This window comes from Aplidium turbinatum, chromosome 5 (assembly GCF_918807975.1).
Source record: "Aplidium turbinatum chromosome 5, kaAplTurb1.1, whole genome shotgun sequence".
In the NCBI taxonomy this organism is placed as follows: domain Eukaryota; kingdom Metazoa; phylum Chordata; class Ascidiacea; order Aplousobranchia; family Polyclinidae; genus Aplidium; species Aplidium turbinatum.
In genome coordinates, this window is record NC_137476.1 from 2,676,778 (window position 1) to 2,701,475 (window position 24,698).

A 24,698-nucleotide genomic window follows, 5' to 3' on the forward strand; every position below is an offset into this window, starting at 1 on the left:
CAGATTTGGCCGCCGAGAAGGAGCTCCCGGTAGGCCACGATGGCTGCCGAAAAAAAAACGATTTTTGAGGCATGTACTGTGTTGCAAAATTTTGTGCGGTAAATATTATTTTGAGGCAAAAATGAAAGATTATAATTAGGCTAAAAGCGAATAGCAGAAATTGTTATATTGCAAAATGTGCAGTAGTTTACATGACATTAAAAGGGCACCATTGCCCCCCCCCTGCCCTCCATCTGCAGAAAAATAGAGGGCAGGGGGGCATCCGCCCCCTGCCCCCCCGCTTCCGGCGCCCCTGTGTCCCCGTTACCGAGGGTGGCCAGATTCACCTCCAAATGCCGCAATCGCCTTCACACCTTGCCTCCACATCGATCTGTCTAACGCGTCCTCTCTTGTCAAGCCCACCTTGCTACTTTCTTCCTCGACTTGCATTTCACGTTTTTTTTTAATAAAGCAGACAAAGCGCAATAAGCAGTCAGTACCAGCGCAGCTGCATAGAAGTTCAGCCGAGTGCATTAATACGTTGCATCCATTTTGCTGAGGGCCGAACAGGAACAAGACTGAGCCCTTTTTGAAGGACAGGACAATGTACTCAAACACGTCTTCCGATTCAGAGGCGAACATCAAACCACACAAGGTCAACAATTCAATCGTGATTTTAATAATAAAAAAGGCAGGAATCTCATAAAAATAAAACTGCAAATATAAAACAAGGATTGACCATCATGAATGGTGGAAACTATAAATATTCAGCGCCAATGCGTATGAACATAGGAGAGTGTGTTGCATTGTCACTATGGCAACAGGGATTATGTTACAATGAACCACGGGATGGTTCATTACACGATCAGGAAACTTTGAGACCTAGCCAGGAAATTCGTCGTATTGTTTCAACGTCTGCACAACTTGAAACATTCTAAAACGTGACTATATTTCTGACCGGGCAAAAACAACATTATAACAACGTTATGACAACGTTTTTTATGCTTAATCTGCATTTACAAAGTTATGAAGATGACCAGGCAAGCATATTCTCGAAACGCCGATATTTTCAATCAAACAGATTGTTAAATGGACAATGACATTATGACGTGTGGTGTTTATTTCGAGATATTTCGACACATGGGAATTCAGTTGTGGGGTCTCTGCATTACGTGTTGAAGTAACTTGCTTCGAATCGCACGTTCCGTGGATCAAACATCATTAAGATCATTAAGCATTCCACTGGAGCCATCAGTAGCAACACCTTGATACAAATCCCAACACATAGAAGATGCCTTTGAATCGAACAAGTCAAAGGAACATGGCAGTGAAAGCCACCCAGTTGGTCAGTTGGGCCTCACAAGTAGAAAGGCCCCACTATAAGTAGTGGTCATTGACAGGGCTATTGATGAAACCAACTGCAAAAAAAGTAATCTTTTTAAATGAAAGAGGCCTGCAACCAGACACCGGAAGTCACGAGGAATTATGACGTGTAAATAAGATAAAGTGACGTCGCAATGACGAAACAAGAAAACAAAGCAGGAAGAAGAACACATTTCCAAAAGCATGTGAAAAGATTCCACGCATTGACGCAAATCAACATTAGAATAACACAATTGAAAGTTTGTAGATGATGACTACTATCCCCAGGTGGTAACATGATATCAGACAAATTTTAATATGAAGGCGAGTTAGGAAATCATTGGTTGAAAATAATGTTGATAAACACGAAGTGTAAAACTTGTGCAATTCAATGAAAATTATAAGAACAGGTTTGCAAGACAACTGAACACCCCCCCATAATCAGGGGGTGCACAGCTGTTCATGTACAGCTACAGAATGCATGGACGGATACAGACAAGAGTGATGTAGCACCGATGACGCAACCATAAGCTTTCAACATCACAAATGTGGCAAAACTCGTTTCAATGTTTGGCAACTATGGACGTCATTAGGTTCAAAATGCAGCAAAACTTGAATCACAGAGCAACAGCAAAGCATTTTGAAACATTAGTCACAAGTAACGATATAAAACAGGACAAGGATAGCAGCCTTGTTTGATATAAACCTAAAAATGACAACGTAACTCAGTAAAGGCAAAAAAAAACTTAAGACATGCCGACGTCACTCGCGTTCGTGACGTCATACAGCGGCTTCTGCATTTGCGTGACGAAACGATTTTCTTTCGCGTTGTCTGGCACGGTGGGCATTCGAGAGCGCTCGTGTCTTTTTGTGGTCGATTATCGCGTAGTCGGTTGACTGGTGGCTAGACAGTGGGGTTTTGGGGGTCTTTGGGGTTCGCGGAGTGCCTGGGATACCTGATGACGCGGAAGATGCCCCACAATTGTAGTCCCCGTCCCCGTTTTTAAAGGCCTCGACGGGAACATAGTTCAGCTTGGATCTGTCTGCGCGTGGGGCGCGGGGAAAGCCGAGATGGACGAAATCGAAATTGAAATGCATCGCCCCCACCGCGGTGGCGGGGAGAGGGGTACCGGACACATCCAGGCTCGCATTGAATGTGTTCACATAATCCCGGGCAGAATGACAGATTGGAGGGGAATATCTTCGCTTGTTGAACTTATTGGGTTGACGCTTCCATGGGTCGCTTATAGGCGGGGGAATAGGGGGAGGCGGGTTATTGGATAACGATGATGCTCCGTTCCCGTTTAAACTGCCAATCCCTGAGGACTTGCTCCCAGGGGTGAGCTGAGGGTCACAATCTGACCGTAGTGACAGTATGCTGACATCCTGATCCAAGGAGTCCAGACCCGTTCGGGAAAACTTGGGGGATTCAGTTGCGTCACCTTGTGGCGTAGTTTTAATGTCCCCATTGGAGGCCGCATTCGCTGCGGTGTCGATCGTGACCTCCTGCTTCTTCTTGCTGTACGACACGCGATGATGTCGCGGGAAGCTGTCTGACGTAACCAGGACGTCATTGTTTTGATAGTTGGCGTTGTCGCTGTTCCTGCGCTGGGTATTCCCCCGGATGACGTCATCAGAGGCCGCGGGCATGTCGCTGTTGATCCGACGTCGGTCGACCATCTCCTGAAGACGAAACAAAGAAGCCATTATGACGTTGAAAACTAATCCAACGAGAAACGATAGTATGTGCCGCTCCAAGATGACTTCATTAGCCTGGCCATCGGAGTTTTGGTCAACTCGAACTCCAACGTCTAATCGTCTATAGGTGAAGCACCTGATACCAAGCATTTAGGAATGAGAAGGTAGTTTTTTTTTTGCAACCAGCCGAGTATCGAACCAGGGCCGCATGATTGGAAAACGAACGCCTTATGCAGTGCGCCATGCCATAATACAGAGCGGGAAACTATCTGTGCAATCGGCACCACATACACCGGGTAAAAATCGTCCCCACAAAATCACCAAGTAGGTGATTTGATGACGAGCAAAAAGAATTATTTGCAAAACCAACAGTGACGTAGTGTCTAATTATCAGGTAAATTGACACGAGCCCGCATTCCACGCAGAGATCACAAGCATGCTGACCGGTTATTAAAAGGTTGAGTGCCTACAATCAAGCAGGGAAACATCTTATTAATTTGCCGCAGTCTTCAATTTGGAAACTATCTTACTTGTTTCCCACAGGTAGGTAAATCACAACAACAACAACAACGATCTTCATTTGCAACCCATCTCACAAGTCAGTCCTTTACATTAAATCTACAACTGCAGACGTTGAATCAATGTGGAACGGAACATTTTCTGGATGGAAACTTGAGAGAAAAGTGTAATATTTTTTATCAACTGATCATACCAACATGTCAGGCAAACAAATGAAAGGTACAAATTGACTGAGCGCAAATATTCCTCTTAGTCTGAGACTAACTTAGAACACAACGTAGGCCACAGTGGCCGCTGATAGGTAGCCTAGTACCGCCGGTACCACTGGTATGCAACGTACCTTTCTTGAAGTTGGCGCTGGTTGCAAGGCGAAGGGTTGTCCTGGGGTTGCCGGCCCCAACGCTTCCCCTTCAGGAAGGGACACAAGGGCAGCTGAAAAAACAAAGGCGGGTAAGTTTACGTCACTGGAAATCACAATTAACGCGAGTGCGCAGTGCAGGAACAGGCGCTATTGTGGCTTCAGGAAAAGTTGTCAATCAACCAGAGAGTGCGGCACCAGTTGAATTGTTGTTTCCTCATCAGAGCGTCAATGAAACAGGGGAATGAGAAGATTGACGTTTTGGCTCGTATAAGATTTGGTACACGTTTTCATATATTACACTTTAAGAGAAAGCGACGCTTTAGGTACTTTGTTATTTTCCACGCGGTATCGCTGAAACGCATAACTCGAGGAACTAAAAACAGCAACAAATACTATCTCCAATTGTATGTTGTAGCTTGATGGAGGAGTGTGGTGAGATATGCCAAAACAAGATGGCGTCACAGCTATCCAAGATGTGACGTGGTCAGCTTGATGTGATGGATGACGTAATTTTATGACGATCTCACTTACAAGTATGTTGTGATGAAGTGCTCCCTCTCGTGGTTGTATTGGACGGTGGGTTTTGATTGGTTGACGACGATGACGTAGACGGCAAGCGGACACAGCCATTGGCGTAAAGAACTTCACCATTCGGCGTCACGTGACTGGTTCCACTTGAGCAGTTTGTGTTGTAATATTCTCGATTTTGTTCTGTTGCTATGATGGCAAAAATAAAAATAATTCGTATTAAAAAATTGCTAAAATCATTCGATGCATTTTTTAACAAAGTTTTTGTTAATTCAATATTTATCCCCCTTCATAACCTAATTCACATTTCCAACGATCGTGAAGGTACATGCCACTGGATATCACAATTGGTTAGGACAAATGACAAGCATCAACTGTGAACTGACGCCATGATTTATGTTGGAACCTTCAGCAACCTTGTTGGCTAAAATGCCACATTTGTCCAGAGAATTGAAAACCGCGAAATGAACTAGCACCAAGCTTCCGTTGAGTAGTGGCAAGATATGGAAACTTGCAATAACTTTAAGCTACCTGTTTGGCCTGGTGCGAGATGGTGGGCAGGGGGATTCGTATTGGTCCGTTGCAGCTCATCCCACTTTCTCTTCATGAGCTGAAAGATTTGCTCCGTTCGGGCGCATTTGAACAAATACATTCCTGTTACCACAAAAAATTCTATTTATTTACATTGGCTTTTCGCCGAAAGAGAACTTTTATGTTTACTTATTATTACTTTCCTCAAATCTAAACGTCTAAATTATTCGCACATCAAACGCGTAATACATCTGTTGTTTTTCTCATAATGTTTTCCGTGTGGTACCTCCCTGGTTGAGATCAAACTATTGATAATAAGCAATCGATCAAACAAAGGAAAACGAACCTTGCCCGGTCTCGCAACCGCTCCCGGCCTCAATAAAGAGAATGTTCTGCTTGTTGTAACCGTACCGACGTATGCAGGCGATTGGCCATGTTGCCATTATCTTCCGCGCCTTGCTGTGGACCACGATTGTTGTGTTTTGAACTGTTGGTGAGAGGTCAAAGGTTAGGATAAAGGTCAATTCGTTAATGGAGAGGGTTGATTGAATTATAATCGTCGATAAGTGAAGTTGGCGCGAGCGATGTGGGGAGTAAAGTAGTCAAAACTCTGAAGAACAAAGCTCAGATACATTCAATATTGCAAACAGCCTCACTATAACATGTTACACTAAAGCCCGATTTATATAAAACTGTTTATGTCACATGGAACAGTTGGGCATAACTTCAAGTTAAACCAACCAGAAAACATGTCCATCCCAGCTAACAAAAGTAATTTTTTTGACAATGTTTCAACGTCTAGCGATGTAAAATGGCAACTTTTGGTGACTGGTATGAAGTTTTCCTTTGACCATTCACGAGTGACTCACCTTCAATCATGACTGTGTTGGCCGGTTTGTCGTTGTCACTTAGATTCGTGGCTTTAAACAACGTTGGATGTGTGTCTGGGGCGCTGTGGCTACACCCCATTGTACGGGTTCATGTAAATTACAATTTACAGCATTCTTGTCAACAAAAATACAGGACCTATGTTGATTCATAAGTTACCTGAAGAAAATTTTGAAATTGAAATAAAGTTATATGAAATACGCAAACACAGCGATGGTCTAGAAACTGAAATCTTTTCTGGCGGTTGATCCAAGTGCGATGTTTAATTATTGAATTACAATAAGAAAGAACTTGACCGTCCTGCTACACTGATGAACCAAGCACAATGAAATGCCTTAGTTGACATTCATTCAGTATGGGAAAACCTTGCGCTTTTATTGTACGACAGCTGATCCAAACTATCAACTCCAACTTTATACTTTGTAGCTCATTTCCTGTCGGCTTAAACTGACATGCAATCCAAGGAGAGTCTGATTCTCTTCACTGACCGGTCTCTTTGCATGAGTGTAAATTGCTATCTTTGTTATGACTTTCTTCGCCAGGAAAAGTTTTCTTTTTCATCGTTTCTACCTATAGTGACTGAGATTCTACGCACTGAAGTTCTATTCTCACCAACTAACAACCTGGAAGTAGAAATGATACTTTGAGGCAGCTAGAGTACAAAAAAAGACCGAGTTGCTTACGCCATGACAATCGCGAAGCAAAGTCAGCTTGTTAAAACGCTTCCTTGTTTTTCCCAACTTCGTCACCTGAAAGGTAAAAAAAACAAACAAAAGTGAAAGTATTTGCTTGCAACTGGCCAGTACTTCTGGATGGATGCCTCAACAATCTATTGTAGGACGATCGGTTCAAGGTCGCTGAAGCGTGAAAGAAGGTCAGTTAAGCGTGACGGGCTCTTCTTGGGTGATGAGAGAAAAATATTCACAAAAAGGATAAGAGGTTTAAAGTTGAAATACCTGTGATTGTAGCATCAACTAAACGTTTTGAAATGAAAGATCAACAACAAAGTTACAGACGAGCGAAGCACAAGAATTCCAAATGACTTCATTGTTCCCAATTAAAACAAATACGTTATTTGAAAATGACTTTACTCAAATTGCTGAAGATCTTTGAGTCGAATATTAAACCAACTTGGCAATTACAGGCTGGCTTCGGCTTTAGATGTTTTGTTGAAACATCAGTTGTCTGTGGTGATAGAACTACGGTATGCTATGGCGATCCATGTCGCTATGAACTAAGCTTTTAAGCTCAAAAGCACCACCAAGAAAGTAGCAGTGAAGTTGACCATGACGATTTATAGGAACATAGCTTGAGCAACCTCGGATGGGGAACTTGAACGATGAGGAAGAGGCAAGCAGCGTGGAACGCAGGTGCTTGAATCCGATTGTTATTCACTTCACACGCGGTTGCTGCGGCGTATAAAACACAGAACGTTTAAGTTTACTGTAGGTTAGAAGGATGTTTTGCTAGTTTTGTAGAAAGACTTATGGCGACGCTTATCGGCGTAATGCATCACAATTGAATGTTAAAGTTCCTGTAACCAAATTTTGCACCATTTCTAGCATTTCAAGTTTTGGTGAAAAACAACCTTTGAAAAATCTAATGCTGTTGTACTTTCTCCAATAATTTAATCTCACAAGCAACTCCAAACTTCATTATCTTGATGCATAAAAATTGAAATTTCCATCGAAACTGTTTGTTTTCAAGCAATAGTTTTAATGACCGTTCGATGTATGTAAATGCAAAGCATAAACTTTGTACGTATTGCTTTACTGACGTTTCGTGCAGCATACCAATGTGCATCCTCCGGAGGAATAATAAAACTTGCTGTTTGGAACAATGCCAAGAAGCAGACTTTGCTGTGCCAGTCCCACCCACCAAATGAAACAATTAAACATGAGTTGGTTCAAAGCAGGGCCTGGAGGCGGATACTGATAAATTTGTTGATAAGTGACTGGATGTAAATCATGCGGTCATCAATGAAATGTTCTATCGGTGAGATGCTGAATAAAGTTCGTTGAACGTGTACGATATATTTTTACCTCGGGTGACCAAATCATTTCTGCAAAAAACTAAAACATGGAAAGTGATATAATTAAGATATTCATATAGCTGACTGTGAAACAGAGTGGTTGTCACACAAAGGCAAGTTATCCTCTTTGTTAGTGGAGCCACAAAAGGAGAAAATGACTTATTTCTTATGTAAACGCCTTGTTCTTTGGCTGTGATAACAAAATAAAATTACTTCTAAGCGTCTGTCATATTGATAGCTGTGCCTCCATCATGTTGTTATAATAAAATAACTTAAAGTGTGATGTAACCATGGCAACGATGTAACAAAAAGGCTTCTGTGAACTTATGACCTACCGATTCTCAGTAAGTAAACTAGTATTTTTACATTGATTTAACGTTTGCAGATGTTGAATCAAACTTCAAACCATCTGATTTGCGACTGAGGCAGAGCGGAACCAGACAATATCCAAGTAATTGGTCAGCCGGTGATGACAATGCGCGTGGGACCAACGTCAGGCTGGCGTGTTATCAACCGCGTTTAGTCGTTTACACGTTCACATTCAAAGGTTCACAACAAAAATATAACAACGTCTACCATGATGGCCTTCAAAAGTTAAACCCAATTACCCCCATACAACCATCTTCGTGCAATATTAACTTGAACTTCAGTTGAAATCCAAGTTATAATGACAAGACTTGCAAAGAAACTGCGACTTCGAGTGATTACGAATCTCAACGAAAGAACTATTTTAAGCTCAATTGTTTTTCTACAAAGAATACAAAGAATGATTGCCCAGCTCGTAATCAAACGAAACGTGTAAAGAAATATTAAGTAATCTGATGGTCGTCCAGCTTAAACAAGTGCAAGGGGGATGGTTGAAACAAGATGACAGCTTTCTGTAGCCTACAAGGTCAAAAAAAACTTTTCCACTTGGCAGTTGGTTATGAAACAGTCTTATAGAAAAACAAGCAAGATGAAAGCCGGCCATTCAAAATCGATTACACAGTGGAACGTGCTTTACAGTCTACCAAAAATATACGTTCAAACAACGTAAATTATTGTCAACAACCGTCGTGTTTATACGTTACTCAAGGTCTGGGAGTGACTCAGAGTAGATAGAAATCAAATTAAAATAAAAGATAGCTTCATCCCAGCCTATGATTCAATTGTTTTAATACTGATTCAACGTCTGCAGACATTGAAGCAACGTGAATAAGGAATATCCTGTAGGTTGGGATAAGACTCGGCATTAAAAGCAGCAAAACGAACTTTGAATTATAAGTTGAAAGAACGAGTTTCAATGCAAATTATTAGCACGAAACAAATTTGGTTTATAATTTTTTACCAAAACCTGCTTTTAACGCTTGCAAAGAGTTTGTTACGCATTCCTTTGTCACATAACCATTAGAACTGATTAACCTGCACTGCACTGCCTGACATTTGTGAGAAAAGTGTGAGAAACTGCAAAACATGACGTGACTAAAACTTTCCAAGCAACTGGGTTTGCATGTCAAGACTTCAATGTGGTGCAGCCTCACAAACAACAAATACGTGGCATTATCAAGCAGTGGCGCAATGTATACTTGTGCAACAGCGCTTCTCAATTGCATTCACTAAAACAACCGATATATATATTATTTCCACACATGTTATGAACAAATCTTTTCGCACGTTGACGCCGTTTGAGACGTTCTTGTCGATTTTCTCGCCTGAGCAGAGATAAGATCTCACATTGAACAGACCAGCAACGATAGAATTGTCGTTGCTGCCCTGATCTCAAGCCGCAACTTGGAGTTGCCGTCATTGGTGATAACATCTCCAATTAGACAATAAGAGCAATCCTCCTGTGCTGAATATACAGCCCACACAACACAGCGCATCCTTTCATTGACACCACAATCTCACAAGTCAATCTGCAAAATGTGGCAGCCTGTTTGTTTTTTCGATCAGTGACCGATTTTTTAGCAAAATCTCCGAAAAAATATATAGTCAATTCGATTTTTTTATTTGGTCATTTTTACTTGTTTTTATTTCTTTCCGTTGTACTGCATTTCTGTTTTGCGTTATTTTTGAACGTGTGTTAGTGTGCAATGAAAGATGTCTGCGGACGAGTGTTGCAAGATTGAGTTTCGCTGATGAACGTTGAAGATACGTTGGTCTGTTCTAACTTTTCTCAGATAAAACACGACAACGTTTCTCAGCGAAACTTATGTTGTAGCTGGTCAGGAAGTGCAAATTTGGGCTTGTATCAGCTACTTGCAAGGAAATATTTTCATCAGAAAAAATGACCGAATTTTTCAAGTCATTTCGGACAAATGAGTAAAAAGTCTCAGCGAAAAAAAAAAAGAAACCAGGTGGCAGCCCGAGAAAAATACACTAAGGAGAGTAGTACGAAAAGGGTCAGTGGCCTTCGTATGAATCGAACCGCTCGAAACGATGCACTAAGAAAAATAAAAATTCAAAAGTTTGAAGCGACATGAAACAAAACTTTTACATTTTACACAGCAATGAAATTAAACTTTGATATGTTTTGTTTCAATAAGTGCCAGTTGCATGCCAAGAGTTACACTGAGTTGCGTGTTACATTCCCCAGGCTTTATGGTTGTGGTTTATAAACCAATGTGCAAGTGTGCATCTTTCAATCACAATAACGTTTATGTCAAAACAAACAAAACGGCTCAAACGAACAAAACTATTTCACGTAAAAACCTGCCATTGCACCAGGTTGATGCGCCACGCCAGTGCAGCAGTATTTGTGACGGTTTCAATTTCCCAACGTGAATCAATGAAGCGAATACATTGAAGACGTCATCCACCTACACTTGTCGAAGAGACCAGGTGGATGGTGAACCTGCCGCAATCCGACACCGCGCTGAAGTGGCGACTTAACCGCGGTGGGTTGTCCCACGAATGAAGCGATTAATCACGCTCTTCGGGGCGCCATTGTAAACAAACGTTTTCAACAGTTTTCCAAAACCGATTCAACAACATTCCCATTCAACAAAAAGTGTTTTTTTATAGCCTATTGCTTCAATTTTCGGAGACGTTGAAACGATGTAAAATAGAGTTTGCTACCTGGGATTGGCTGGTGTGAAATCAACTTCCTTTTCGCTTTGAATAAGACCGGATATGTTGTCAAGTTTTGTGCATCAATACATAAGCGATGCTCAACAGAAAATTATGCTCCACCCCAGAAGGAGGTGTTGAAATCACACAACTTTAACACAAACTTAAAAATTAGGTTCTCATACCCAAAAAATCCTCAGGCGCTTTCAAAGCTCAAAAGCATGTTAAATTTTGATAATTTTCTCCTTTACATAAGCATGGCAAACAATAGTTAGACGTGGCATACTGTCATGGGGTAGGGTTGCACATCAAAATTGATATATAGAGCAGAGTTGAGCTGCATAACTTGATAAACAACCTGACGTGGAAATGATGTCCCAGACAAGATTAACGTTACAAAACTGAAGTACTGACATGAGAATTAACGTGCCAGAGTGACAGATACTGCAGTTGAGAGACTAATTGAAGGTTTGTTGAAATAACCACATGTTCGGATTAAATGTGCAGTTGGTGGCAATTAAAAGTTATACCGGTCGAGCAAAGCACTAAATAACACACCAGATGTAGAGGACCCACCAAACTTTTCCTGACAAGCTAAGCTGATCATATGGCGGCAGCGAAGACAAACAATCAAGATTAAATTTTCGTTTGTATGAATTGCTCAACACTAAGCCGTAGATTTACGCTTAATTATGACAAGTGCATGCCAGCTTTAAGACAATATCAACACAAAGGAACACGGGTAAATAAATTAGCAACGGGACCACCTACTCCTACACTTCACCCTAAAGCACCACACACAAAACCGAACATAAACTAACAATGGGCGACTGAAGCGTCCATCATGTGGACGAGCAACAGGTGCGCACTGCGGAGCGCACACAAATCTGTTTTGTGTGAACACTGCGTTTGCGGTTGAGAACAAGTTCAATAACAAAAGCTGAAAATTGTTGTGTGTCGTTATCTCGGCAGCTAACGAAGATTTGAATGGTATATATAACAGCAACACTGATAAAAACGACATACTATTGATGAATTGTCAGCTTAGATTGATTGAGCTTCAGAGGCACTCTGGAGAGACAAACAAACTTTCAATGCACATCGAAAGAGACTCAAATAAATAAATTAACACTTAGCCCTCATGGCAATAATGAAAATATCATTTCATTACTTTAGTGATTAAATAAATCTCAACTAACAACTCTACATACGTCAAACCAACAGATAAGTATCCACCAAGAAACATTTACAATAACTTCGGTAGATGTTAACTTTAGATACGAAACAATAAAAGAAAACAAAAGCTATAACATGATAATATTTTGTCGATTCATCACCAATGTAACAAGGTTTTATGGCTTTCTAATTTCCGAGCCACATCTTTGTATTCATCATCTTTGTATTCTTTCAACCCTCAATGTTTGTAAATTAGTATGCTCGCCCCTCATCTTCCCCTTCAATTGCTACCAAGCAACCAGGGCGTCTATAGCGAACGTCAAATCAATACGTTGTACAAAACAATTACTTGACCTCTCTATGTGTCACTAAACGAGGTGGATCGTGAGTGAATCCCCAGATGTCGTTGAAACAGAAAAAGCCTTTATAGTTCGCAAGCGAGTTCAGACAAAACCAAAACAGTAGTTAAGCTTTCTAAGTTAGCCAGCGTATTAGGACAAACAAAAACATAACTCAACAACAAAAACTTCCAACAACTCGTCAAAATTGTCTACAGATTAATAACACCGACTGCTTCATTTGAAAAAATTATGCTCTACTTTAGAAAATGAGACTAGTATTCAACATGAAACCGATGCAGATTTTTACAAGTTTATTATATTTATTGTACTCGCAAACCAACTTCATATACGAAATAACAATAACAAGAAATAAAACTACCAGATAAAATAAATTTCCTTTACAATGCCAGCAACAAATCAGTCATTTCTTACATCTATTTAACGTTTGGAGAAAGTTAAAAATAATTGATTTGCTGCCTGGAATGCTACCATTGCAATCACCCTCACTGTTATTGTAAGTGGAAACGTTGACTAAGATACGTCTAAAAACAAATCTAAAGAATGCCATCAACTTCCCATTACTACAAGTTGGCTTTGAGCACGGGCGGATCCGACTTGCGCGATTTAACTTGTAAAGACTTTTCATTGGGTCGTCTGTCAACGGCACCTACCCCAAAGTTTTACTTTATTTTTAGTTGTGTACTTTACCTAAGCAGGAAAGAAACTACTTGCTTAATGCTGACATGGCTGTTAAAGTTTGATGCTCAGATGACAGCCAACTGAGCTCTGCTGAGTACAAAGGGGCGCTCCAAGTTGCAAATCAAAGATAATAATCCACTGACTTAGTGACCTGTATTTGTTACAAATTCATTTTTTCCTTAACTGAATATCTTGGCTTCTTACGGCATTGTGCTGAGCTGGATGACTGGAAGCTGCTTCTACTAAGTTGGCACAAGACACACACGCTGCTAGTTCTGATCTGTATCACACTAATTCGTTTGCGGTGACTGTTTAGGACCAATACTGAACAACAAGTCGCCTTAGGCAAGTGGAGATAATAATTAATAATGAACAAGACAATGATAGCAATTAAAGCGAACAACACAAGGATACAAAAACCTCAACTGCAACGACAGCGATGCACGCCTACCCACCACAGTAAATTCATATTCTTAGGGTTTTTGTTCAAACAATTTTTCTTGTGAAACAGCACGCAAACGGACTGGTAGACTGAGACCTTTCTCCTCGATGTGAGCGACCTATCGGTACGCGAAGCGTAAACAACCAAGACGCCATCGGCAAAGTTCCAGTGAGCAGATCTTAGTCATTTCGTAACTATTCGCGACGACAGCTCTTAAGAAGTGGATTATAACGGACCGTGAAGCAACAAGAAATGAGAGCAAGACTAAAATAGAAACCATGAAGATCCCTCGCTTAACATCATGCGCATTTATTGAGTTGTATCACTTGTTCAATTCTAAATGAACACAAATAAGTTTCTTCAAGTGTTAAGTATGTTTCCTGTGGTGACACCAAGTGGTTGCATCTGGTTATCCATGAAATTTTTCAACCGCAACAAGTTCGAGTTTTTCCTGTCTTCATACCAGACAAGGGAACGTTCAAATATTACGTAACGCCTTCGAGGGGGAGGGGGGGGGGTTATGCAAAGCGTTACGTTAGCGTCACATCGGGGGGGAGGGGGTTCAAGCAAAACGTTACGTAACGCTTTACAGTACGGAATGGCAGTTTTTTGTGCTGAATTCGTAGTGAAAAAGCGTTACATGGGGGAGGGAGGGATTGAAAAAAGCGTTACGTTGGCGTTACATGGGGAGGGGGGTCAAAAATTCGGAAAAAAAGCGTTACGTAATAATTGAACGTTCCCCAAGACACCTAAAATCTATTTGAAATCGATTATTATATATATTTTTTAAATATACAAAAAACGAGTTAACCAACATGAACATTATTTGAAATCGACTATTTATTTATTTAAAAAAAAATAAAATATCATTCACGCAATTCAGATCTAACTGACTATTTTAAAACTTAAAAAGTTTGTAGCAAAAAGCATAGTTGCCGATAGACAACACCGAGACAAAAAAACAAACTTTGACATCAAAACAGTTTTCAGTCAGATGCTCAGCAGAAGCTTTTTCTTATCTAACTTCGAGGTTATTGCACCAACAGTAATAGAAGTCCATGAAGGTACAGTATCTTCAGTTCTTCACCTTGATATAAACTTAGTGTGTGGTTTGGCTGGCCAATCTGCTGCCAACCCAGAAGGAATCTTTTACATTGATTCAACGCAACCCAACGTTGTGTTGAAGAACGTTAGACTCTGTTGACTGTGAGCTTCCCGTTCCGGCTCTAAATAGAGGGATTTGGACAAAAAGACGGATTTGTTGGTCGGATTACAAACGCTAGAACAAGTTTCCCATGTCCAAGTCTTACTTAACCTTGCCCGGTGTATGAATGTTCATATGCCGTCCTGCCGACACTCAACTTTTGTCCTGTCTGGGTATGTAACCGAAATACAATTGAGAAAACACGCATTCAATCTTCCCAGATATAATAATCAATCAAACAGTAAAACTATATAAGGAAAATAAAGCACTTCTTGCAATTTAGTGAAACGTTTACCAAAAGACAAATTGTGCAAACTTTTAAACAAAAACAAACAAAAATACAATGAACAATGATATTACTTAAAGTCACATCAAGTTTACATCATCTCAATAAAATAATCTTTATTTCTAACATTCGATCTAGTTATAAAGATGAACGTGTAGCGATTGACATCATTATTTATTCAAAGGAATGCATTTGAAACAAAACAAGTTATTCCTAAGTCAGAATGCTTCATTGTTTCAGCAGCAATTCATCGATTAATTACACTGGTCTACACGATTTTTGCTCTATGAACTTTGAAAACTGATTTAGAGTAATTTTGGGGTGCTGAATCCGAATCTGACCTCAGATTTATCCTATCACGTCAGGTTTTTAAGATATGATAACAGCAAATTGTTACTTTTGTCAAAAGTGGAAGATTTAATGTTGCGTTTATTGCACATACACATTGTGCAAGATCCAGAAATCCAAGCTATGTGGTGCATATGTAGCTGAAATACACTCACCAACTATAATTTTGATACCAATTTTTTTTCTAAGCAACATTATTAACAAGGCAGTAATAACAAGCTAAAAGTAGGCTAAAACTATAACTGACCCCCTCCCTCCATCAATGTTTTGCATGAAACCACAAAGATTTAAGCAAGCCTATGCCAATGCTTGTCCAGTAACCTTATTTAGGCTGTTTTGGCCTGTCTAACACTAACCTTTCGTTATAGCACTGCATATGTTGGTGGTAAACGCAACGCCAAATCTTCCACTTTTGACGAAAGTAACAATTTGTTGTTATCATATCTCACAAACCTGACGTGATAGGATAAATTGGAGGTCAGATTCGGATTCAGCACCCCAAAATTACTCTAAATCAGTCTTCAAAGTTCATGGAGCAAAAAATAAATTATTTTTTTGTAGACCAGTGTTATCTTTGCAACTAGACAGCGCACCCCCCTTCGGCATCACCAGCCACCCCAAGTCACTAAATATTTCTGTTTGCCGTAAATTTTCGAGACCAATGAGCACCAGATGGTGGCTCATAAACCACTCAACCGAAAATAAACAACAATGAAGTTTAGTCCCTCGAAAACGTTTGTTTCGTATTTTTGTTTCAACTATTTTGGAGTTTTCATTTCAAATATATTATATTACCATGCACATTGCACAAAACTCATCAAGCTTAGAATATTAAGACGTAAAACAAAACAAGAAAATCATTTCTTCTCCAATTCAAGATTTTACAAAACAATTAAAAGTACATTAGCTGGTTGCAGTTCAAATGCTTGGCTCCATCGAGTCGGATGATGATTGCCAGTAAAACAACGGAAAGATACCTCCGCTCGCATAACTCGCCATCAACTGGCGAAACAAAACCGTGGCCTGTCACACTTTGTGATGTCATAATGGGTTATGGTCATGTGATGACAGGTGACCAATCAGGTTTGTTTATTTAAGCTTCACTTTGGTGGATAGATATACCACTGAAAAACGAGATACGACTGAATAGTTCACTTTTTTATTTGGATAGGTGCTTGCCAAACCACAATTGCTGCAAATTGGAATCAACGCAATTGTTTTGAAAACAAGGCGAATGAATATATGACGTCTGACTGAGCTATTTTGAGATGAAGAATCAGCTGCAGGGATTTGGATCAGCACTTCACTTCGATAATGTGTTTGTTATCATTAGCATTCGAGTTGCACCCTGTCACTGTGACTCAATATATGAGTCAGGGGTCAGCGGCTCTGTTCCCAGGGCTGGCAGCTAAAGTTTGCTTTGCTTCAATAAGGAAATGGGGAAGTCGCAATTTAAAAATCGCGATTGGCTTCGGAGGAAACGGAAATGGCATCATTGTTGTTGACTCCCGCTTTGTACTTGCTATGGAACCGCCACGTGGATCTTATAAACCCAGCTGTTATCCAGACAACATGATTTTAAGTTTACATAATGAGCTGGCCAGCAATAAACAAATCCTGGCGAAACTTTCTTAAATAGAATAATGGAATACGTCATACAACCTTCAATCTGATGAGTTGATTGACACGCGGTATAACGGTCTAACAGTGCTTGATGCAAAATCAACAACTAATTCGCTTCACTAGCTGCACCTTAAACACTCCATGACAAATGCATTTGTAAAAAGTCGAGGTGGTATTGAATTACCACAAGATAATGCCACGGTTGCAAGAAGCGTGGCGAAAATATTTCGCCTTTATTGTCGCATTTCACAGCTTCTTACTGTAGGTTATGATAATGGCTCAGTTTTAAAGCTACTTTTAAAATACCATTTTACCTCGCTCCCTTAAAAGATTTCTCTTGCATATTTCTTTAGAACACTTCAAAACGCTTTTTGCTTTAAAAGGAAATGCTTTAACCTTCTACAAAGACAGGCATCACGTGGTTTGAAAAAAATGTCTTATTTCAAATTGGTAACTTGTCCACTTGAAGGTAATGCGCATCATCGATTGACAAGTCCACGGGGTCAAGACCCAATAGGATTGGTGCAGTCATGCATGACAAAGTGCTCAATACATTCGCAACCACTTCTTCCTATTAGTAGAAAGCAACTGACCAACGTTCTCAGGGTTGCTGGTTCGAATCTCGTTGTGGTTGTATCTTAAATACATTTATTACGTGCTTGGAGGTAGGTACGGAGGTTGGCTTTTTTGCTTCCTAGTTCGCATTACAAATTCAAAGTTTTGAGCACAATCTAACACGAAAACAATACTTTCGCAGTTTCGCTGTTTCCATATTATTGCGAATCTCATCGGCTATTATGTGATCTCGTACGGCTGGATATATGATTGAATATTACCACCAAAGAAACAAGGTAGGATGGTTTATTCTCCTCTTGTCGGCTTTATTTGTCAAACTTTGTAGACAGCAAAAACTGTCTGGCTGTTAAAGGTTGCGGCAAGCTGTCGAAAGGTTGCGGCAAGCTGTCGAAAGGTAGCGGCAAGTTGTCCAAATGTATAACCATTGCAAGAATCGTGATACACAGAGCAATGTTTCTGAATTCCCGTACTGAAGATGTTTATTCAGTTGCGCGTAGTTTTGTGAGAACAAATCCTGAGCAGGCGGTCGGTCTAGCAAACCTCAGTTACTGTATGCAACCATGCGAGATTAGAACCCTGCAAGATTCTATGTTGTGTCAGTGGTGTCATGGATCTTCCAACACCACATAAAGTCATAGATAGATAAACATTTGTTCCAAAGTGATCAAGACAACGAGCGGTTCCTGATGAACTGAAGAGAACATGAGCAACGTGCACAACAATGTGATGATCAACATGATACACAAATTATTTAAGTTTTACTTAGAAAAATATGATGAAAATAAATTTTTAAAATATTATACACTTAACGCTCTCAAATACCTTTCTCCACAGACAAAGCGAAATAAAAATCTGTATAAAACATCAAACATAAATTTTGTGTAGCCGGTGAGGAAAGGCAGCCAAGATCACGAGGAACAGTTCAATCTGATGGAAGCAACGCTACATGGGCAAACTATGTTGTTGTGGTTGAATTAACAAACTAACATTGGCAACTACTGTAAGTTGAAAACTACTCAGCAGATTATTCAATGAGTGTTTAGCTAAGCTTGGGCATTTTCTCTTCACCTGGGAGCCCTACCGTTTTTCATAACAGAAAATGACAATTCCAAATGACAAACAGGATACATTTTAATTACCAATAAGAAGTCAGAAAAAAACTTCCGCGTTGTAGACATGGCGAAATGACCGAAGCAACGAAGTAGCGATGTTGTCAAGATGCATCTTCGCTGTTTTGTTTGCTGATGTTTACCGTGTTATGAAAACTTAGATAAAATGATCACAGAATTTAATTTTCAGTAAAAGGATAAAATCAAAAATGTCATCTTAAGCTGTTACAAGCTAAACATGTTGTCTAACAAACTTCCTAGTTTGTAACTGAAAGATCGATGGTCAAAACAAGTTGTATATATAATACATCCTAGAGGTGATATCAAGTCATTAAGAATGTATTTCACCAATCCTGGAAGCAAAATGTTTCATTGGATTGTGATGCAAACGAGCTCATCTAGAAAGGATCTAAAAGAATCTGCAAAGTTTCATCAGCGAAGACAAATTTCCCACAAGCACATTGATGGATGCTCGTAAGCCCCTTGTATAATTTTCACTAAAACTAAGAAAACGTACATTTGCAATGATCATTGCTATCTGATAAAGAGAAGCCTTTGTACATCGCCTTGCAACCAAGCATTTATACCTGAAGCGCAACAGGTGGTTTGTATTAAAATGCTTCAAGGAAGACGGAATGGCCCGATTCGGTGAGTCCGATCCCTTAACGGGGGATTTTTTCAATTTTTTTTTTAATTATCGGGTACCGTGGCCTAATTATCATTGCCGTTTTAGGGTTAGGGGTTAGGAGTTAGGGTTAGGGGTTAGAGGTTAGGAACTCACCGAATCGGACTCACCGAATAGTAGCAGACCCCAAGGAAGACGACACTAATCAATATTTTGACACAAATTTAAGTTAAACTTCTGCAAATTAACTCGTAATTTAAACCGAAAATACTCAGTGTTTCAGCCACATTGCGCAGGTATCAAGTTCACACATTTAATCCCGACTTAACAAGAGTACTTTGATCTTTCAGCTCAGATTAAATGAGCAAGCTCAAACACAAACCGGTTGAACATATAGCAACATAAAGTGCAGATGGAATTCGACAAACTATGTAATGCCACATAACAAACAACTCACTTGATGACACAACACAAACGTTTGAAGCCTTCTTCTTGCTATTATTTCATGATAAAGCTTTTTCAGTTTTTAAACGTGTTCCAAGTCGACACATTTCAAACCCTGTACTTTGTTGCTAATATAATGTGTCATCAAACTTTCAACTTTATTTTTTCAGCAACTCATACAAAATGGCGTGTCACAAAACTAGACATTTCGGAACGAAATGTCAGAAAGACTTTCAATGAAACAATGTTTGAGAGATCGTTGGACAGGACAATGGAAGTAGGTTGTAAATTTTTAAAGAGTTTTCAAACTCCTTAATTACCATAACAAGCCTTGCTTTATATAAACGATTATTCGTAAAAAATTATCAGCAGTCCAGTTAGAATCCATCACCATGACAGCGTTGTTAGATTGACGTCACAGATGTGCTTATATCAAAACAATTTACTGGTAAAAATTAGAAAATAGATTTTCTTCGGCAGTTGAATGATCACAATCGCCAAATTGGACTTGAAGATAATTTTATTAGGAGAAAGTGGAAGTTACCATGGCTCTCTAACCAAACCCTCACCTAAAATATCCTAACACTCTTTTGATAGTGATGGCAATGGGGTTATCAAAATAGTAGCAAAGTCAAGTGAATTATATCGGGCTTCCAAGCTTTTCTAGTCATTTCAATTTCAAAGATTAAAATAAACTCTTGTAAAATGTATGAACCTGTTCAGACAATGAGCAATAAAGCAAACCCACGCACGTTTGTATGCTTACGAATATATTTTCAAAAAGCCCAGGGGAAAAGAACTGCGTTTTCTACTGCTGTGCAACATCGTGTTTGATGGACCTCTGGTGCAACCGTGCTTGTATTAACTTTACGCATTCTCCTGGAGACTGTTGGGTGGTAACAAGGGTAGATGCCACAACACGATGGATGACAAACCATGATTTCAAAAGTAAAGTCAGACTGATACTGAGCGCTGTGGTACAATTTCTAGTCTTTAGAAGATTACTGCATACTGCACTTTTTAAACTGCCGATCACTCAAGTGGCTCTGGCAACTATATCAAATAAATAAACTGAAATAATCAGATAACCTTTGGAATAAATATACAAACTTCAACAATTGTTGACGAAACCGATCAAAGATGGTTGGCAAGATATTTTCTCCTGTCACTTCACAATGTATCTGAAAGCAAGAGATATTTAAATTACAGCCTTGGTCAGCGGACAATGGCAGTTAGAAATGCAACTTCTCAAAAGTGCGGGTGACGAGATGAGTCAAGCATGAAAAGCAGACAGGTATGACAACAATTTCAACAAGGTTCACACAACAATCACGTGAAGCAACGTTAACATGATGTGTGAAGCTGGCAGCCCAAAGAAAATTTCGCATTAAGTTTCTCTGCGCTGAAAAACAAAAAATTAAAAAAAGCAAATGACTGGGTTCCAACGAGCATCAGGCTGAAATTGTGTTCTCACAAACACCGATCCGGCTGCGCATATTCAAATATTGTTTGGAAGTTTAATCCTGGCAGTTTCGCGTACTTGTGTTGTATAGGTTTTGAATCACCTGTGTAGACCCGGTAACCGAGATTGGCTTGTGCGATTGAGCTTGCTCACTGGCTTTGTTCAAACTAGAGAGTTAGAAAAGTTCTCATCCGACAGTGAATTAATATCAAACACGTTCAAATAAAAACACCAATGCACACCAACTGCCGCTTTATAACATCTACGTGTACTGGCGACCATTTGTAGAAGATCATTGAATAAGCTGCGCAGTTTAACTTGCTGAAGTGACAAAGAGATTGGAGTGCTGTAATTGATAAAAGAACGGTTGTGAATATGGGAGCCAAGAATGAAATGTGTAACATTCCGATAAACAAAAAATAATCAAGACGTTTGCGAAATAGTGACCTAACAACCGGCCAGCATAATGTGAATAAGCACATCTGCAGAGGCAGCGTAAGCGCACACAGCAGCATATCCCCCCTCCCAAACCATGAACCTAATCGAAAACTTGATACAAAAAGTTCCAAAGATTGAGGCAACGATTAGAGTTGATATGACTTTAATGACCAACCACACAATGCTCGCTCACATTCTTCAAGCCATCAAAGCAAGACTAATGACGTCACACGGTAAAACGACACCGGCAATCGACAACTGTCCATTTATGGCGGCACATCGCGCTTTTGTTAGGTTAATGTGCCGTTGAAAGACGTTATAGAATTGCGCTTAGGTCAATGCAAGGCATAGAAGTACTCCAACTTGACCCAGGCATGCAACCGAGCTCAGGGAAGTGTACATACAAGCCAGTACCTGCGTAAGAGCATGTTAGTCAACAAATATCACAGTTTTGAAGTTTTGCTAAGTGCATTACTATTAAAACTAGCCTATAATAAAAGTCGGGATGCCACCCAAATGGAAAAGTTAATATGAAGCAGTGGCGAACAATGGAAGAGGCTCCCTGTTGTGCACAGGGGTCATCAAAACCGTGGCTTTTCACCCAGGAGGTCATATGTTAGATAACTGAAATTGCAAAGTTTTTTAGGGATTCTTACCGCTATTGTTTGTCACAGTTTGAAACATGACATTGCTTCATTTACTTATTTTTCAAAAACAAATATGGCAGTCAAAATAATCAAGATTTTCCGCAAAGCGATGCGATGTCATAATGGATCTCAGTTTGCTTGTCGTTCAGCTTGTGTGACACATAATGTTAAGAACAAAAGCATCCAGCATCAGTTCAGTATGTTCTTATTTCTCTTCTGACCATCACAACTAAAAAACAATATATGACAAACATAGCAGAAGTCTAGAAAAAGGTAAAAGCGACAAAACGCGGACGTTATAACGTGCATACCAAAGCAGGACAATCAATTTAAAATATGGCACGGTCGCAACACCTCAATGGACCACTCTTATTGCGATGGGTTTTAACTTCAAATTTAACGGAAACAAAATTCAAGAGACCATTAACTTATTCTTCCACGAAAAATAATTGGCAAAAAATTATTCGCTTGTAAGGCGAATATTCGAATATTCATATTATTCGAATCCATATTATCCATATATATATCCATATTCGAATCCATATATTCGAATATGGCGAATATTCGCTTGTAAGATCCAACCGCCGTTGAGGCAACGTGCTGATACGTAGAACCCACCACAAAGCAAAGTGGTGAAGGAAGAGCGAAGGTAGCGGTCACAAAACACGATGAGTTGCCAAGGTGGCAGATCTCACCGACGGCCGCAAGTACATGACTTTGAAACATCAAACATACCAACAATGCTGACATTTATTTATTTAAAATAATTTATCGCTGACATCATCGGTATTTCGTCTGATCAACACGCCGTTTTTGTAAGGAAAGCCATCTCGATGCAATATTTTTCATCTGTTTTCCGTCTGTTAGCGTTGAATTAGCATTTAGTTGAAGGTGAACAACTGAACAAAACCACCCAACGCTTTTTAACCCACTCAGCCAACAACGCACGTTTGCGACCAGAGATAATTATAGTGACGTCAATTCATCGCTTGTAGCAAAAAATACATAAATTTGTATTTGTCAGCTTTGAAAAATAAAGCGGCTTTCAACCGACTGGTTTAATCCAGTTTTCCGCACGAGATTGAACCATCAGCCACGAAAGCGAACATAGATGAAGATAAGCGATTCTATTTATAAGCACGATAAGATCAGAACCAGCAAATCCAATCCAATTCAACAAAGTAAATCTCGGAAGCTCGAATTGGTAAAACTTTCAAGCATATTTTTAATTCAAGTATCACAACCCCGTTGCAAGAGTGCAAGAAAAGACCTTGGTAGAAGTTCAGAGGTTAACACGTCATCCACCACCAACGCAAAGTAGGAAATTCAAAGTAATTATTTATATATACAAAAGAATAATACGAAATGATAAATTCTGCCATCAATGGTGGCGGCAAATGATCCATGAAGCTTGATCTGTGTGAGAAACTGCCAGTTCATAAATGATTGTCGCGTATTTCAGCATCGCCTTGAAGTATATTTAGAGCAAAGCATTTAAATCTCCAAAAATAACATTGAATCAAGCTGTTAACTTGAAATAGCAAAAACCAACAAACATTGAGTGAGAATGGTTAATTGGTTATCATCAAGTAACTCTGCTTTACAACATCACTTCGACGTCAGACAACGTTCGATCAATAGTAAGCCACACCGTTACCAACCGAGTCTTATCATCGTCTTATGGCGCAGTACATAGTGTCACCATCCAGCAAGCAATTGGTTCATTTTGCATTGCAATGTGGAGAGTGGCATTGCTACGTGGAGACTAGCATTACCCATGAGTCATGTGACACAGGAAAGACGAAGATCTTTCACATTTTTCACGGTTAAAAAAAATAATAATTAAAACACTACACTAATAAAGCAAGAATAATGTTCTGTTACAAGCTATATTGTCATGAAATCACTGAGACGTTGGCACAAACTTTGGACCGAAGTTTGTTGGGCTTGGACTTCAACTACTTGTAAACGTTTGTGGGAGATCAAACCAATGATAAGGACACGCTGATAAAAAAGCTTGCTGACGTTAGTGGGGTAGAAGGTTTCAATGGAATCCAGCAAACATCTTAAGTCGCCACGCTAAAAAAATAAAACAATTTCTCCTTCTTCAACAAACGTTTTGCCAACTGCTGCCACACACTGTCACGACACTTTCACACAATTGCTGCAAGTTTGCAGCTAGTTGTGTTCCGGTGTATGTTGTTCTGAACAGTCAAAAGTAATTGGTAAAAAACGCATTGGACAAGATAGATTGCGTAATGTGACAGTATTTTGTTTTTAGTAGTTCGAATAACGAATCTAACCTGGCCGCGAGATGTCGCAGCACAGTACT

At 39.7% G+C, this 24,698-nt stretch overlaps 1 protein-coding gene across 2 annotated transcripts; it reads right to left on the minus strand.

Annotated features, from left to right (window-relative positions):
• Nucleotides 1-635: 635 nt before the first annotated feature.
• LOC145770220 (uncharacterized) lies at nucleotides 636-6,030 on the minus strand. Of its 2 annotated transcripts, none has more exons than XM_082581815.1 (6): nucleotides 5,848-6,030; nucleotides 5,325-5,465; nucleotides 4,979-5,101; nucleotides 4,451-4,630; nucleotides 3,899-3,990; nucleotides 636-3,024 (listed from the first exon to the last, which is right to left on the minus strand). In XM_082581815.1, the coding sequence occupies exons 1-6, from the start codon at nucleotides 5,945-5,947 to the stop codon at nucleotides 2,122-2,124; spliced, it is 1,539 nt and encodes a 512-aa protein (XP_082437941.1). In that variant the 5' UTR covers nucleotides 5,948-6,030; the 3' UTR covers nucleotides 636-2,121. The 2 variants fall into 2 exon arrangements, with proteins under 2 accessions (XP_082437941.1, XP_082437940.1); XM_082581814.1 differs by having other exon boundaries at nucleotides 4,451-4,636.
• Between the last annotated feature and the right edge of the window lie 18,668 nt (nucleotides 6,031-24,698).

What these genes read in the sequence shown, in the direction of transcription:
- LOC145770220 (XM_082581814.1), bottom strand. Translation starts at nt 5,947, where the DNA reads ATGGGGTGTAGCCACAGCGCCCCAGACACACATCCAACGTTGTTTAAA. An exon ending in CAACACAGTCATGATTGAAG is followed by an intron (nt 5,466 to 5,847) that starts GTGAGTCACTCG and finishes TCTCACCAACAG; the next exon opens with TTCAAAACACAACAATCGTG. An exon ending in CACTTCATCACAACATACTT is followed by an intron (nt 3,991 to 4,450) that starts GTAAGTGAGATC and finishes TTGTTTTTTCAG; the next exon opens with CTGCCCTTGTGTCCCTTCCT.